Below are 15,580 nucleotides of genomic sequence, written 5' to 3'. Positions count from 1 at the left end.
ACAGTATGAAAATGAAGAAAGCTAATAAAATATTAAAAGAAACTAAATAAGAGGTAAAAATCATGGTCTGGAGCTGTATCTCAGTGGTAGAGCATATGCCTAGCACATGTGAGGCACTGAGTTCAATCCTCAGCACCACCTAGAAATAAATAGGGGTATTGTGTGTATCAGCAACTTAAAAAAATTTTTTTAAAAAGTTAAAAATCATTGGAAACAAAGAGACAGTTTGCGCTTGATATGACTTCTAATTAGACAATCATAAGGGAATCAATATAATATTTAAAATAAATGAAAATTAAGATTCCCACATAAAAATATATAAACTAGGAGGAAATATACAATGACTACCTATAATATCCAGTTAAAAATACACTGCAGGGCTGGGGATGTGGCTCAAGCGGTAATGCGCTTGCCTGGCATGCGCGGGGCACTGGGTTTGATCCTCAGCATCACATACAAATAAAATAAAGATGTTGTGTCCACCGAAAACCAAAAAATAAATATTAAAAAAAAATTATCTCTCTCTCTCTCTCTTAAAAAAAAAAAAAATACAGTACAGCTGGGCACCGTGGCGCACACCTATAATTCCAGCGGCTCTGAGGCAGAGGCAGGAGGATCACAAGTTCAAAGCCAGCCTCAGCAACCTGAGTTCAATCCCTGGTCTCCCCCGCCCCTTGCAAAAAAATACAATGCAAAAATATCCATTTTCAGCTGTGACAGACAAAAGTTGCCTTAAAAAACTATGTACAAGATCTAAAAGAAACTTTTAAAAAATTAAGATATATAAAGTATGTACATGTTATGTTCCTAAATTAGAAGATCATTCAAAAGAACAAATAGAACACACCTTACTTTTTTGGGGGCGGTTCTAGGGATTGAACTCGGGGGCACTTTACTACTGAGCCACATCCCCAGCCCTTTTTTGTATTTTATTTAGACATAGGTGTTACTGAGTTGCTTAACACCTTACTGAGGCTGGCTTTCAACTCTCAATCATCCTGTCTCAGCCTCCCAAGCTGCTGGGACTACAGGCATGCGCCACTGTGCCCATCTCACATCTTACTTTTCAAAAAAGTATAAGAACACTTTGCTCACAAGATGTAACATGGTGCAGTTCCACAATTCCTTATCTGTGATTTCAAAGTAAAAACTAGATTTTTTTTTTTTTAGTATGTTTGTAACAAATTCATCTAGTGGCAAAATCTACCCTGAATTAACACAAAGTTTTTGGAATCATTACTTATTTCACTTGGTATGAACACTGTCCTGTTTGAGTGCAGAATTATTAATATCCTTGATTATAAAGTGTTGTCCAAACCCTTGCTAGGAACATTATATAACAGACTAAGCAGACCAGGCTCACAATCTTTACCAATGTGAAAAAGTAATCCTTGCCATCCCTGGATGATGCTCTTCTGAAAAATATTATGGTTCACAGGACCTTGTTTGGTAAGGTAAGATGAAGATCTCAAAGAAGATAAGGGATTAGGGTGAAAACAAAACACAAAATGCATTTTAACAAAAATTAACAGATTTTGCTTTTTAGAGTTTCAGGTTTATAGAATGTTTGAGCAAAAAGTTTAAAGAGTTTCCATATTCTTCCCCATACCCGACTCCAGTTTCCCCCTTTAACATCTTTCATCAATGTGGTACATTTGTTACATCGATGAACCTTTATTGATATATTATTAATTAAAGTCTATAGTTTACATTACTCTTTGTTGTATAGGTCTATGGATTACGACAAATGCATAAATGTATAATGAAAGTCCACCATTATAGTATTACATGAATAATTTCACTGCTCGAAAATTCCATTATGCTCCACCTATCACTTGCTCTCCAAGCCCCTGGCAAACACTGATCTTTGTACTGTTTCCCTATAGTTTTGGCTTTTCCCGAATGTCATGTAGTTGGAATCATATATACATACAGGCTTTTTTTACTTAGCAATATGCATTTAAAGTTCCTCCATGTCTCCTTGTAACTTGATAACTCATTTCTTTGTATTGCCAAGTAATATTCCACTGTATGGATGTACCATAGTTTGTTTATCCAGTCACCTATTGAAAGACATCTTGGTTACTTACAAGTTTTGACAATTATGAATAAAGCTGTTATAAACATTCTGTGTAGGGTTTTGTGTAGATTTGCATTTTTAAGTAATTTGGGTAATAACCAAGGCATTTAATTACTGCATTGTATGTAAGACTGTGTTAATCTTTTTAAGAAACTGCAAAATTGTCTTCCAAAGTAACTGTATCATTTTGCATTTCTACTGTCAGTGAGAGGAAACACCTTTTTAAGCAGTACTAGAAAGCATGATATTATAGAGAAAATAGAATCCAAAATTATATACACACTGTAATTTCAGTGTATTTGCGGGGGATACTGGGGATTGAACTCAGGGGCACTCAACCACTGATTCACACCCTCAGCCCTATTTTGTATTTTATTTAGAGACAGGCTATCACTGAGTTGCTTGGTGTCTTGCTAAGTTGCTGAGGCTGGCTTTGAACTCATGATCCTCCTGCCTCAGCCTCCTGACCTACTGGGATTACAGGCATGTGCCACCGTGCACAGCTCAATTATCCTTTTTTAAAAACTTGTTCCAATTAGTTACACATGACAGCAGGATGCATTTCAATTCATTGTACAAGAATGGGGTACAACTTTTCATTTCTCTGATTATATGTGATGTAGAGACATGTCAGTCCTATAATCAATCATGCATGTATCTAGGGTAATGATGTCTCTCTCATTCCAGCATTTTTCCTACCCTCATACCCCGTCCCCTCACTTCTCTCTGCCCAATCCAAAGTTCCTCCATTCTTCCCCTGCACCCCACCCACCATGTGCGCCATTATGGATCAGCATTCATATATCAGGGAGAGCATTTGGCCTTTGGTTTTTTGGGGGATTGGCTTATTTCCCTTAGCATGGGATATTCTCCAACATCAATTTACCTGCAAATGCCATAATTTTATTCTCTTTTAATGCTGAGTAATATTCCATTTTGTATATATACCACAATTTCTTGATCTATTCAACTTTTGAAGGGCATCTAAGTTTAACTATTGTGAATTGAGCTGCTATAAATACTGAAATGACTGCATCACTGTAGTATGCTGATTTTTAAATCCTTTGGGTATAAACTGAGGAGTGGGATAGCTGGTAGTTCCATTCAAAGTTTTCTAAGGCCTCGCCATACTGTTTTCCATATTGGTTGCATCAATTTGCAGTCTCACCAGCAATGAATGAGCATACCTTTTCCCCCACATCCTTGCCAACACTTAATGTTGCTTGTATTTTTGATAACTGCCATTCTGACTGAAGTGAGATGAAATCTTAAAGCAGTTTTTTTTTTTTTTTTTTTTTTTTCCGGGGCTGAGGATCAAACCCAGGGACTTTTGCATGCAAGGCAAGCACTCTACCAACTGAGCTATATCCCCAGCCCTTAAAGTAGTTTTGATTTACATTTCTTTAGTTACTAGAGATGTTGAACATTTTTTTCATATATTTATTGATTGATTGTATATCTTCTTCTGAAATGTGTCTGTGACAACAAAAAAAAGCGATTAAAGAACTGGAAGGAAGTATTTTTAAAATGTTAAATAATTTCTTTAGGATTATGGCTGTGTTTATTCCTGACACTTTAAATGTTTTAATTTAATGTTTATTCAACCAAAAGCAAATCTTACTTTATAATTAGAATAATGATACAGAGATAATACTTTCTCTTTTTTTTTCCTTTGATGGTAGGAACCTGCAAATAGTCGTCTACCTCCTCACCTTATTGCACTTGATTCCACGATACCTGGGTTTTTTGATGACATCGGGTATCTGGATCTCTTGCCATGTCGTCCTTTTGACACAGTTTTTATTTTCTATATGAAGCCAGGTCAGAAAACAAACCAAGAGGTAAGAATTCTGAATTATTTTTCTTTTTGGCAACATTTTGTGCTATAAATACATAAGATTTACATAAAAGGTTTGTCCTTATCCTTGGTAAGAAATGAAGACTCTCTATGAACTAGTTCAGAAAGAATTAAAGAAATAGAAAGAATTAAAACTATGGTATTTAGTGTTCTGAGTCTTTTGACTCTCAAGGAGTGTAGTTTAGAGTAGAATTGTAGCATATCTTTCTTTCTCTTAACGAATTCATATTCATAGGCAAAATAAAATAAAATACATATTAGCTACAAAGAGCTCAGGCTAGCTAGACCAAGTGAGCAACAGGCTCCCCCCTTGAGGTTCCTTCCAGGTAAGCTCACAAACAAAAGGTATGCATAGTGCACAATGCAGGGAGTGATGCATGAGGTAAAGGATAAAAACAGTGTGTAGGGGCTGGGGATGTGGCTCAAGCGGTAGCGCGCCCGCCTGGCATGCGTGCGGCCCGGGTTCGATCCTCAGCACCACATACCAACAAAGATGTTGTGTCTGCCAAGAACTAAAAAAATAAATATTAAAAATTCTCTCTCTCTCTCTCTCTCTCTCTCTCTCTCTCTCTCTCTCCTCTCTCACTCTCTCTTTAAAAAAAAAAAAAAAAACAGTGTGTAGCAGAGGAGACTAGAAGGAAGATATAAGATAGGTGGGAATGTAAAAGTAAGAGCAAAATGGCAGAAGATTTGAATTTTGTATTGGAAATGAATATTTAAAACATGGAATGGGCAGTTACCAACTAATTAGGAAAGAGTCAAAGGAAGGTTTGTAAAATATAATACTCAGATGTGTGAGCGCACTATGACTGTATGATATATGACTTAGAATTTTACTATAATCAACTTAGGATTATTAACTAATAAAATCAGCACTTTTTTAGAAATTTACCAAAAGTCATACCAAAGTAAAAAAATGTTTGCTTGAGAAGCATTATTATAAATTTTGCACTGGTGATCTACTGGAAAAGAAGTTTTTGAGAAAGTTCTTCCTCATTTCATGTTATTGTTTCAGTAACTCTTTTTTTTTTTCTTAAAGAGAGAGTGAGAGAGGAGAAAGAGAGAGAGAGAATTTTTAATATTTATTTTTTAGTTTTCGGCGGACACAACATCTTTGTGCTACCGCTTGAGCCACATCCCCAGCCCCATCAGTAACTCTTATATTAAGTGTCTGTTCTCTGTTAGGTCCCAGGTTACACTGGAAAATAAATGCTACAAGGCTTCTGGCTTTCTAAAACTGTTGTCTAGACAGGACAATTAAATAAGCACCCATTGTAAAGTATACTAATGGGGCATTAAAATATGTCTTAGGAGCCTTAACAGGAAAACATAACCTGATTTTTAAAAAACATCCTGGAAAATAGGACGTTAAGCAATATTTGAGGTGTTCATTAAAAAGGCAGAAACAGATTATGATAAGACAGTATTGCATCTTTATGGAATTCATTATGAATGCCAGTGTGCTTGGTGCTTGGGAGAAGATAAGTTAGTGACAGGCAGATATGAAAGTGGTGGACTCTAGTTTTTTAAAAGAATCTCAGTAAATTGGATTAATTACAGGAGCTGGGGATGTATTTTGAAAAGAGTCTCGTGTGTTGTTCACTTGAGAATATTGGAGCCATTTTTCTCCTACCTGTTAAAGGATACTTAAGCCCTTGAGGCAACTCCTAAACCAACCAGTTCAATTTCCTTAGGTTCTAGAGTCTGGGGTGACCAGGAAACAAGGAGTTTCTCAGGGGCTTCTTTGGAGTGGCTGAGACCTTGCTCTTCCTGGCCACAGGTGATTAATTTCTAACTGCCAGAAAGTCACCTGCAAGTTAAATTTGATTCACTTACTGCTTCTTAACTAAATTTTTCAGAAACTGTTAATTTAAAAGCTTTGCTTCTGTTTAATTGCAAAAACTAGAACTGGTTAGCCAATTAGTTTTTTGACAGAAGAATATGAAAGGATGTGGTTGAACTAAACGAGTACACTTCTGGAGACACTAGTTCTGTGTTTAAGAGGTAAATCTGGCAATGATACAATATATTGAGAAGCAATATGTGTAACTTCCCATATTTTTAACTTTCACAAGCGTCTACATGGTCTTGGCATATTAGCATTGTCTAAACGACATCAGTGATCTGGGGACTGGCTGCATCACAGTCATTGGGGGGAGTTTTTAAAAAATAGTGATTCTAGGATCTTGCTTTGGCTAATTTTGATGTATGTCTGGAAAATCTAATGGACTCATCTTTAACACAGTCCCCAGATGATTTTTATACACTGTTCCCCACCCCTTGTTTTATTTTTAATTTGAAGAAGAATTTCTTATTGTTTAGAACAGAGTGTTTTAACAATCGCCCTGTTGCCATCTTGGGTCAGATAATTCTTTGTTGTGGGGACTGACTTGTGTTTTATTTATTTTTTTAATATATATATATTTTTAGTTGTAGGTGGACACACAGTATCTTTATTTTTATGGGGTGCTGAGGATCAAACTCGGTGCCTCACGCATGCAAGGCAAGCTCTTTAATGCTGAGCTACAGCCCCAGCCCCTGACTTGTGTATTTTTAAACATTTAACAGTACCTGTGGCCTCTTCCCCTAGATTATTCTACTATAATCCCCAGCATTATTCTACTGGTTGAAACAACCAAATATGTCTTCAGATATTGCCAAATGTCCCCTGGAGGACAAAATCACCCCGAGATGAGAACTACTCTTTTAGAGCAAGAGATTCTCCTGAGATCAGTAGAAAGCCCCAGCGTTACACTGTTTGTTATTAGTGGGGAGGAGAGAATCTTTTGGTCACTTCATTTTTCCTGGAATGACTATATTCTTTCCTTTGGACTAAGAAAAGAGTATTCTCACATTTATTAATATACCTAATCTTTATTGAATTCTTTTTTTTTAAACATCTTTATTTGTATGTGGTGCTGAGGATCAAACCCAGGGCTGCATGCAAGCCAGGCGAGCACGCAACCGCTTGAGCCACATTTCCAGCCCTATTGAATTCTTAATAGGTTTTTACTTTTGTAGCATTTGTCAAGACTTGTGGTTAAATAACTACATAACTATATAATATTTCTGTAAATTAACCAGGTTATTAACTCTGTGCACAGCAAGGACATTGTGTCTTTTATTTATTTTTAACAAATATGTCAGACTCAATAATTGTTTCAGCAAGAATGGAGCTCAGGGCTTTACCTACATTATCTCGTTACCCTTCACTACCATTATTGTTATCCCCATTTTACAGATGAAGAAAGTGAGGCAAGTTAAGAAATTTAAGGCCCAGCCAATCCAAACATAACTCGAGCACTTATTTTTCACAACAGTGATGTATTCTCAAATTTTTTCTGAACTGGATTTTGATTTTTCAGAAACTTCAAAGCTAATCAGTTTTATGAATACTTATTTTAGTATGTTCTTATGTTTCCTACATGATAGCTGATGATGTTATATATTTCAGATTTTAAAGAATGTGGAGTCTTCCAGAAATGTTCAGCCACATTTCCTAGAATTTTTGCTCTCCCTTGGCTGGTCGGTAGATGTGGGCAAACACCCTGGCTGGACAGGACATGTTTCCACCAGTTGGTCGATTAACAGTTGTGATGATGGGGAAGGGTCTGAACAAGGTAAAACTCAATCATAATGGTCATTTGTTTCTTGTTTTGTTTCTCTTGATTCCCTGCCCACTTCCCGCCCTTTATTATGAATTTGTAGTTTTGTTTAAAAAAAGAAACAGTTGTATAAAAGAAAAGTCTCCTTCCTTCAATCTCAGTCCTCACAAAGAGTCATTTAGTATATATATTCTTCTAGACAGTTCTTGTGTATATTAAAGATATTTATATGCATAGTGGTAGGTGAATTAATACAGAATTAATCATTACAGTGCTGTAAGTTCCTTTTTGTAATGTGAGTAAACAAATTCAGTTTTCTATAAAAATACTATAATAAGTCTAGGGTATCTATAACAAACAATACAGTTTCCTAACAAGCAAGTTTTGTGTAATAAATACAGTTTTCTATTAACAGGTATGTTTTATAGTGGCTATTTAAAAAAAAAAAACAGTTAAAGGTTACATTCTTGGGACATTATATCAAAACCTTTGTAGTAAACAAGCTGACTCTCTCAGAAATTCTTGCCCATCTCTGCAAATTCTTCTGAGGAACTATAATCAGGATAACAAGAGCAGTATAAATTTAAACTTAAGACCTTTGCCCCACCTGGCTAATGCATTTTGTTCCTGGGCTCCTGAAGTCATTGGAAGGTTCTCTGTCTGAAGTGAGTAATTCCTATGTCGCGCTTTGAATTTTCTCAGTTCTTATGTCAACAAGATTATACTCTCTCAAGGTTTCTATTTATATATCATTGTGACTTGACCTCTAGTTTCTTCTAGTTTTTACCACAGTTGAAGCTATAATTTTAATTTCCATATACCCTTGAATATATGCTTGAGTATATCTGTACCCTCCCATAAGTAGAATTGATAAATCAAAGTATATGCATATTTTTTTCCATTTTATGGCATATCACTTGGGTGCTTATGGTTTTAAGTAACAGAAAACCTGACTCAAACTAGCTTAGATATTGAAGGTCCTTTTTTTTTGCCTCATGTAACTAAAAATTCCAGAGATTGGTTAAATTTTCTGTATCATTTGAATAGCATTTGTTTTATTTCTTTGTAATTTTCCTTTAGCTTTGTTTTTTATATCTTAGCTTTGTCTCTGAAGGCAGCTCAAAGATTTATATGGACATACTACACTAACCTGAAGAGAGAGTTTAGCTCTGTCTCAGAATCCCTTTACTCCCCCAATTTTTGCATTGCACAGTAATTAGACTACTTCAAACCCATCCCAGTGGCAAGAAAAATGGAATGAGCCTGATAGATAAGGTAGAGCTGGTATTTAGGTAAATCCCACCCATACTGCAGGCCTACTATAGAGTAGGGGCAGGTGGAGTAGATGTTGGGGCAATAACCACAGTGTCTACTGCAGTAGATAAAAGTGTCCAGCCTGTGTTTTAAGTGGTATTACTAGAACTCAGCCACATTTTACTTATGTATCGTCTGTGGCTACTTTCATTCTACAATGGAGAATTAAGTAAGTGTGGCAGAAACCATATAACCTGCAAAACATAAAATGTATGCTAACTGATCCTTCACTGGAAAAGTTTATTAACTTCTGGTCTAAATTTCTTGTTTGCCATATCTTCACTTGCATCTTCTAATCCATTATTTTCTATTTTTCTTTCTTTCCTGAGAATTGCTTGTTCATTTCCTCTGCCCAACTTTTTGTCAAGGTGTTGGACTTTTATGTTAGGACGTTGTGTTCATTTTAATTGAGAACAATCCTAGTTCTCTGGAGTGTTTCTTTTAATTCAGTCTTGCTGGCTAAGAGCAGATACTTTTACTAACTGCCTGGATATTTTTTACTGTATTATTGACCATTGGGGAATGTGGGACAGCAGCAGAGCCAAGAGCAGTTGAGAGAGACCAGGGACAAAAGTACCTTGAAGCAGGTGTCTGCATACACACACTCTGTCCCTGCTCCTTTCAGAGGGACTGTGGTGGTCTTCTTTTGATTATTTACTTGTCTTAAAGTTACTGCTCCCTCACTCTGCCTCATACATAGGAGATAAAGATCCTGCTAATCAGAAGTGGGTCTGCTATAGAGTAGTTTCAAAAACTTTGAAACTATGATTTTATGACTTAAAGTTAGTATAAAGACATGTAATGAACATTTGTAGTTTATTCATCTTACACACTAATTGGTTCTTGTTAGAAAAATACATTCCTCTAGTGTCACTTTATTAGCATTTCATGAAGCACAAAGATTGGTTTTCCACACTGTTCAAAGAAGTAATGTAGTGTTTCTTATTCCTAGATGAGGTAGTTTCCTCTGAAGATGCTGGGGCTAGCATTTTCAATGGACAAAAGAAGGTGCTGTATTATGCTGATGCCCTGACGGAAATAGCTTTTGTGGTTCCTTCTCCTGTGGAGTCCTTGAGTAAGAGCATTTTTTGGCATGGTTCTGTTTTAGTATCTATTTGTATATTCAATATTATTGCATTGGAAGAGATTTTGAAATTATCTAAGGCTCTCTCTAGCTTCTAAAGCATTATAACTATTAGATTATATACAGATACAAGATATTATCTTCCTATAACTTTCTGATAAGCCACATCCACAGCCCTTTTTATATTTTATTTTGAGACAGGGTCTCACTAAGTTGCTTAGGGCCTCACTAAATTGCTGAGGCTGGCTTTGAACTTGCAATCCTCCTGCATCAGCCTCCTAAGACGCTGGGATTACCTGGCTCTTGTCTTTCTTTCATAAAATTTAATCAATATGTAGATGGCTTGATTTCCAGTTTGTTCCTTGCAAATTATAAGTGAGCTCCTACCTCCTTTCCTAATCCCATGTGAGAGACTTTGTATGGAACCCCATAGAATCTTACAAGTAGAAGGATCTTATAATGGCACCAGGCTGATCTTCTGACACTGAGCTGGAAAAACTTGAGCAGCCTAGAAAAGGTGGCATAAGGATGACAGTGTTTCATACTTCTTAGTCTGAACTCACAATCTTATTTTGTGTAGAACCTTTGCATTTTGCATACTAAGCCTGTTTCTTCATGTCTGATCAGACAATAGGTGGAAAATGTCACCTTTCTGAGACATTTGTAGGGTGGGGTATCTATATTACACTTTCATAGTCTCATCTTCAGGCTAATGATTTTTGTTGGGCCCTAGTTTGGCAGCTTTCCAACTTTATACTTGGACCATTGATTTCTCACTCTGGGCCCCTCTCTGTTTATACCCTAGGATCAGTTACATTCCTGGCAGGAAGGGCCTTCCATGATTTGGGTCACTATCCTAGCAGCTGCTTGCCTTCCTAGCAAGACTCTGTCTGCCAACCTAATTATAGAAGCCAGGACCTGTTTCCAGTTGGCTGAGTACCTGCCTGTTTTCTCTGGCTGAGCCTGTTTGCCACCAGCAAGTTTCCCAGAGCTAGAGCCTTGTCATCCCACTATAGCTCCCACAGTTAGGTGTTTGTCTCCTGTCATGAAACATCCCCTATGCCTGTTGTGCCCCATTCCAATTCAAATTCTGTTTCTTGATTTTTTTCCCAATTTTTTTTCAAGTTTTGTTTTGCTTTTAACTCAGTGCTTGTCTCTCAACCAGATTGTTCGTTAATCTCAGAGACTAGTTCCTCTGTAGCTTTTGGATATCCTACTGTCTACTTGGCACTGTGCTCTATGAATATGTAATAAAAATTATTCAGAGAATAACAGATGCTTTTATTATATTCTACATCTGAAAAGTATCTTGTTTTCTAGTCTTCACTCTGTTGTCCCATAGATCAGGAGAACCAGCAAACTATAATGCACATGCCAAATTCAGCCAAGAATGGGTTTTACATTTTTAAAGGTTATCAATAAAATATAAAGAAGAATATGCAACAGCGACCTATGTGGTCAGCAAAGCCTAAAATATTATTACCTGATCCTCTACAGAAAACATTTGTCAGCCTTGCTTTAAAAATAGTGCTTGTTAAAAATGAAATTGTGGGGGCTAAGGTTGTGGCTCAGAGGTAAAGCGCTTGCCTAGCATGCATGGGGCACTGGGTTCGATCCTCGCACCACATAAAAATAAAATAAAAGTATTGTGTACACCTATAACTAAAAAATAAATATTTGAAAAAAAATAAAATTGTGGCTGGTACACATGTAATCCCAGAGATTTGGGAGGCTGAGAGGCGGGAGGATCACAAATTCAAAGTCAGCCTCAGCAACTTAGGCCCTAAGCAACATAGAAAGACGCTGTTTCTTTTCTTTCTTTTTTTTTTTTTATTATTGGTTGTTCAAAACATTACAAAGCTCTTGACATATCATATTTCATACATTTGATTCAAGTGGATTATGAACTCCCATTTTTACCCTGTATACAGATTGCAGAATCACATCGGTTACACATCCACTTTTTTACATACTGCCGTACTAGTGTATGTTGTATTCTGCTGCCCTTCCTATCCTCTACTATCCCTTCTCCCCTCCCCTCCCCTCCCATCTTCTCTCTCGAAAGACCCTGTTTCAAAATAAAAAATAAAATAAAGGTGGCTAAGGATGTGGCTCAATGGCTAAGTTCCCCTGGGTAAAGTCCCCCACACACACCAAAAAAAAAAAAAAAAAAAAGTATGGTATTTACAGGAAAATGGATGGAACTAGAGACCATAACGTTAAGCAAAATTGTCAAACTTAGAAGGTCAAGGGTTGTATATTTTCTCTCATATGCAGAAGCTAGAGAGGAAAAAGGAAAAGAAAGATGGGGGTGGATTTTGTAAAAGTCAAAGGGAGGTCAGTGGAGGAAAGGGACCAAGGAGAGTGAGGTGGGAAGTGCTGGGGAGTGATATTAGTCAAATTATATTGTTATATTGTGGGCATGTACAAATATGTAACCACAGATCCCATCGATATGTATAACTTTATGCACCAATAAAAAATGTGGAAGAAAATAGTGCTTGTTTAGGTAATTTAAGTAGACTAGTTAGCATAATTAAACTTTTGCTCCAAAGGAGTAGCAAGTATGATCATTGTTTTTTTTTCTTTACTCCATAGCTGATTCATTGGAAAGTAACATATCAGACCAGGATAGTGACTCAAACATGGATCTTATGCCAGGAATTCTGAAACAGCCATCCCTGACACTTGAGCTTTTCCCCAATCACACAGACAATCTTAATTGCTCACAGAGGGTAAGTCATTTTGTTGCTATCTCTCCAAAATTTGTGGTGAAATGGGCATAATTATTGAATCATGTCTGCAAAGTTTCTAACTTTAACCTAGAGAATAATTATAGGAGAGTACTGACTCATTAATAATTGAAATCTTTTAAATGAAATTCTCCTAATTATTTTTTTCTACTGTGCAACAAGTAATTCCTAAGACAGCCTTTGTTATTTTTCTTTATTTTGCCATGTTTGTTTCTTTTACCCATACCTTTTTCACTAAAGTATAACAGTAGCTGTACATTATTCACTAAAGGTATAACAGTAGCTGAACATTCCATATCTTTAAATCATGAAATGTTCAACTTTGAAGTGTGATCATGTAGAGATTTCTAACAAACAAACCAGGAATGGCACCACCTTATGACCCAGCTATCCCACTCCTTGGTGTGTTTTCTAAAGAACTATAATCAGCATACTATAGTGATATAGCCATATCAGTGTTTATAGCAGTACAGTTCACAGTAGCCAGGTTTTGGAGCAGCCAGATACCTGTCAATAGATGAATAGATAAAAGAAAATGTGATGTACAAAATAGACATGGAGACCAATGGAACAGAATAAAAGACACAGAGAAACTCACATCAATACAGTTATCTCATACTAAACAAAGGCACCATAAATATGCATTGGAGAAAAGATAGTCTCTTCAACAAATGGTGTTCAGAAAACTGTCAATCCATATGTAACAAAATGAAATTGAATCTCTACCTCTCACCCTGCACAAAACCCAACTCACAGTGGATCAAAGAGCTAGGGATCAGACCAGAGACCCTGCACCTACTAAAAGAAAATGTAGGCCCAACTCTCCACCATGTTGTTTAGGAACTGACTTCCTCAACAAGACTCCTAAAGCACAAAAAGTAAAATCAAGAATCAATAAATGGGGGGCTGGGGATGTGGCTCAAGCGGCAACGTGCTCGCCTGGCATGCGAGTGGCACTGGGTTTGATCATCAACACCACATAAAAATAAAAAATAAAGATATTGTGTCCACCTAAAAAAAACCCTAAAAAATAAATATTAAAAAAAAAAGAATAAATGGGATGGTATCAAATTAAAAAAGCTTCTTCACAGCAAAAGAAACAATAATGTGAAAGAGAGAGCCTAAAGAATGGGAGAAAATCTTTGCCACCTTGTACCTCAGGTAGAGCATTATTCTCCAGGATATATAAAGAACTCAAAAAACTCAACACCAAAAAAAAAAAAAAAAAAAACCAAAACAAATAACCCAATCAATAAATGAGCAAAGAAGCTAAACAGATGCTTCACAGAAGAAGAAATACAAGTGGTTAACAAATATATGAAAAAATGTTCAACATCTCTAGCAGTTAGAGAAATGCAGATTAAAAGCACGCTAAGATTCTATCTCACTCCAATTAGAATGGCAATCATCCAGAATACAAGTAAGAACAAATGTTGGCGAGGATGTAGGGGAATAGGTACACTCATATGTTGCTGGTGGGACTGCAAATTGATGCAAACACTCTGGAAAGCAGTATGGAAATTTCTTAGAAAACTTGGAATGGAGTACAGGGTTGTGGCTCAGTGGTAGAGGCTTGCTTAGCATGTGTCGGGCACTGGGTTCGATCCCCCACACCACATAAAAATAAACAAATAAAAATAAAGATAGTGTTTCCATCTACAACTAAAAAAAAAAAGTATTTAAAAAAGAAAGAAGGGGGCTGGGGATGTGGCTCAAGCGGTAGCGCGCTCCCCTGGTATGCGTGCGACCCAGGTTCGATCCTCAGCACCACATACCAACAAAGATGTTGTGTCCGCCGAGAACTAAAAAATAAATATTGAAAATTCTCTCTCTCTCCTCTCTCACTCTCTCTTTAAAAAATAAAATAAAATAAAATTGTTCACAAGCTTAAAACACTATTTCATCCCATTCTCCCTTTTAAAAAAATAAATAAATAAAATAAAAAAGAAAAAAGAAAGAAAAGAAAAAGAAAATTTGGAATAAAACCATCATTTGACCCAGTTATCCCAATCCTCGGCATATACCCAAAGGGCTTAAAATCAGCATGCTATAGTGACACGGACACATCAATGTTTATAACAGCTAAGCTATGGAACCAACTTGGGCGCCCTTTGACAGATAAATGGATAAAGAAATTGTGGTTTATATACACAATGGAATATTACTCAGCCATAAAGAAGAATGAAATTATGGCATTTGCAGGTAAATGGATGGAATTGGAAACTACCATACTAAGTGAAATAAGCCAATCTCAAAAAGCCAGAGGCTGAATGTTCTCTCTCATTTGCAGATACTAACCATATGGGGAAGGGGGATAAAAAAGAGTAGAAGTTCATTGGATTAGACAAAGGGGAATGAAGGGAAAGGTGGGTAGATAGGAGTAGTAAAATGAATTGGACGTAACTTTCCTATATTTATATGTGGATACATGACCATTGTAACTACACATCATGTACAACCATAAGAATAGGAAATTATACTCCATGTGTGTATAGTATGTCAAAATACACTCTATCGTCATGTATATCTAAAAAGAACAAATAAAAATGCCTTGCCCAGTCACCTTCCATCTGCCACTGTGGACCTCTGAACTTCTCTGATCCTGATTACCCATAACTGTCCATACCCTACCTGATACAGAACAAGGGCTTTGGGTTACTTCCCCCAACTTCTCCCTCTTTCAACAGGAAGTAGTTTGGAGATGTTGTCACCCATTTTTCCATAGAAATGGAATATAGAAATTGATAGGAAATATAATAATGATCCACTTTATTTTTTATTGATTTTATTATTTTTTAAAATACACTGCAGTGGAATGTATTAAAATTCTTATTACACATATAGAGCACAATTTTTCATATCCACTTTATGTTTTGAATATAGCCC

General features: G+C 36.4%; 1 protein-coding gene across 10 annotated transcripts in view; it reads left to right on the top strand.

The window, feature by feature from the left end:
• The window catches only part of RALGAPB (Ral GTPase activating protein non-catalytic subunit beta), a 108,314-nt gene that overhangs the window by 78,632 nt on the left and 14,102 nt on the right, over window positions 1-15,580 (top strand). For all 10 annotated transcript variants that reach the window (XM_081293113.1, XM_081293112.1, XM_081293116.1 and 7 more), the window contains 4 exons: window positions 3,763-3,921; window positions 7,393-7,558; window positions 9,810-9,932; window positions 12,540-12,676. In XM_081293113.1, the coding sequence (XP_081149239.1) occupies window positions 3,763-3,921; window positions 7,393-7,558; window positions 9,810-9,932; window positions 12,540-12,676 (585 nt within the window). The remainder of the gene's footprint in view (window positions 1-3,762; window positions 3,922-7,392; window positions 7,559-9,809; window positions 9,933-12,539; window positions 12,677-15,580) is intronic.

This window comes from Spermophilus citellus, assembly GCF_964194105.1.
Source record: "Spermophilus citellus genome assembly, chromosome: 4".
Lineage (NCBI taxonomy): Eukaryota > Metazoa > Chordata > Mammalia > Rodentia > Sciuridae > Spermophilus > Spermophilus citellus.
The sequence above is the reverse complement of the archived record's forward strand: the minus strand, read 5'-3'. Positions and strand labels throughout refer to the sequence as shown.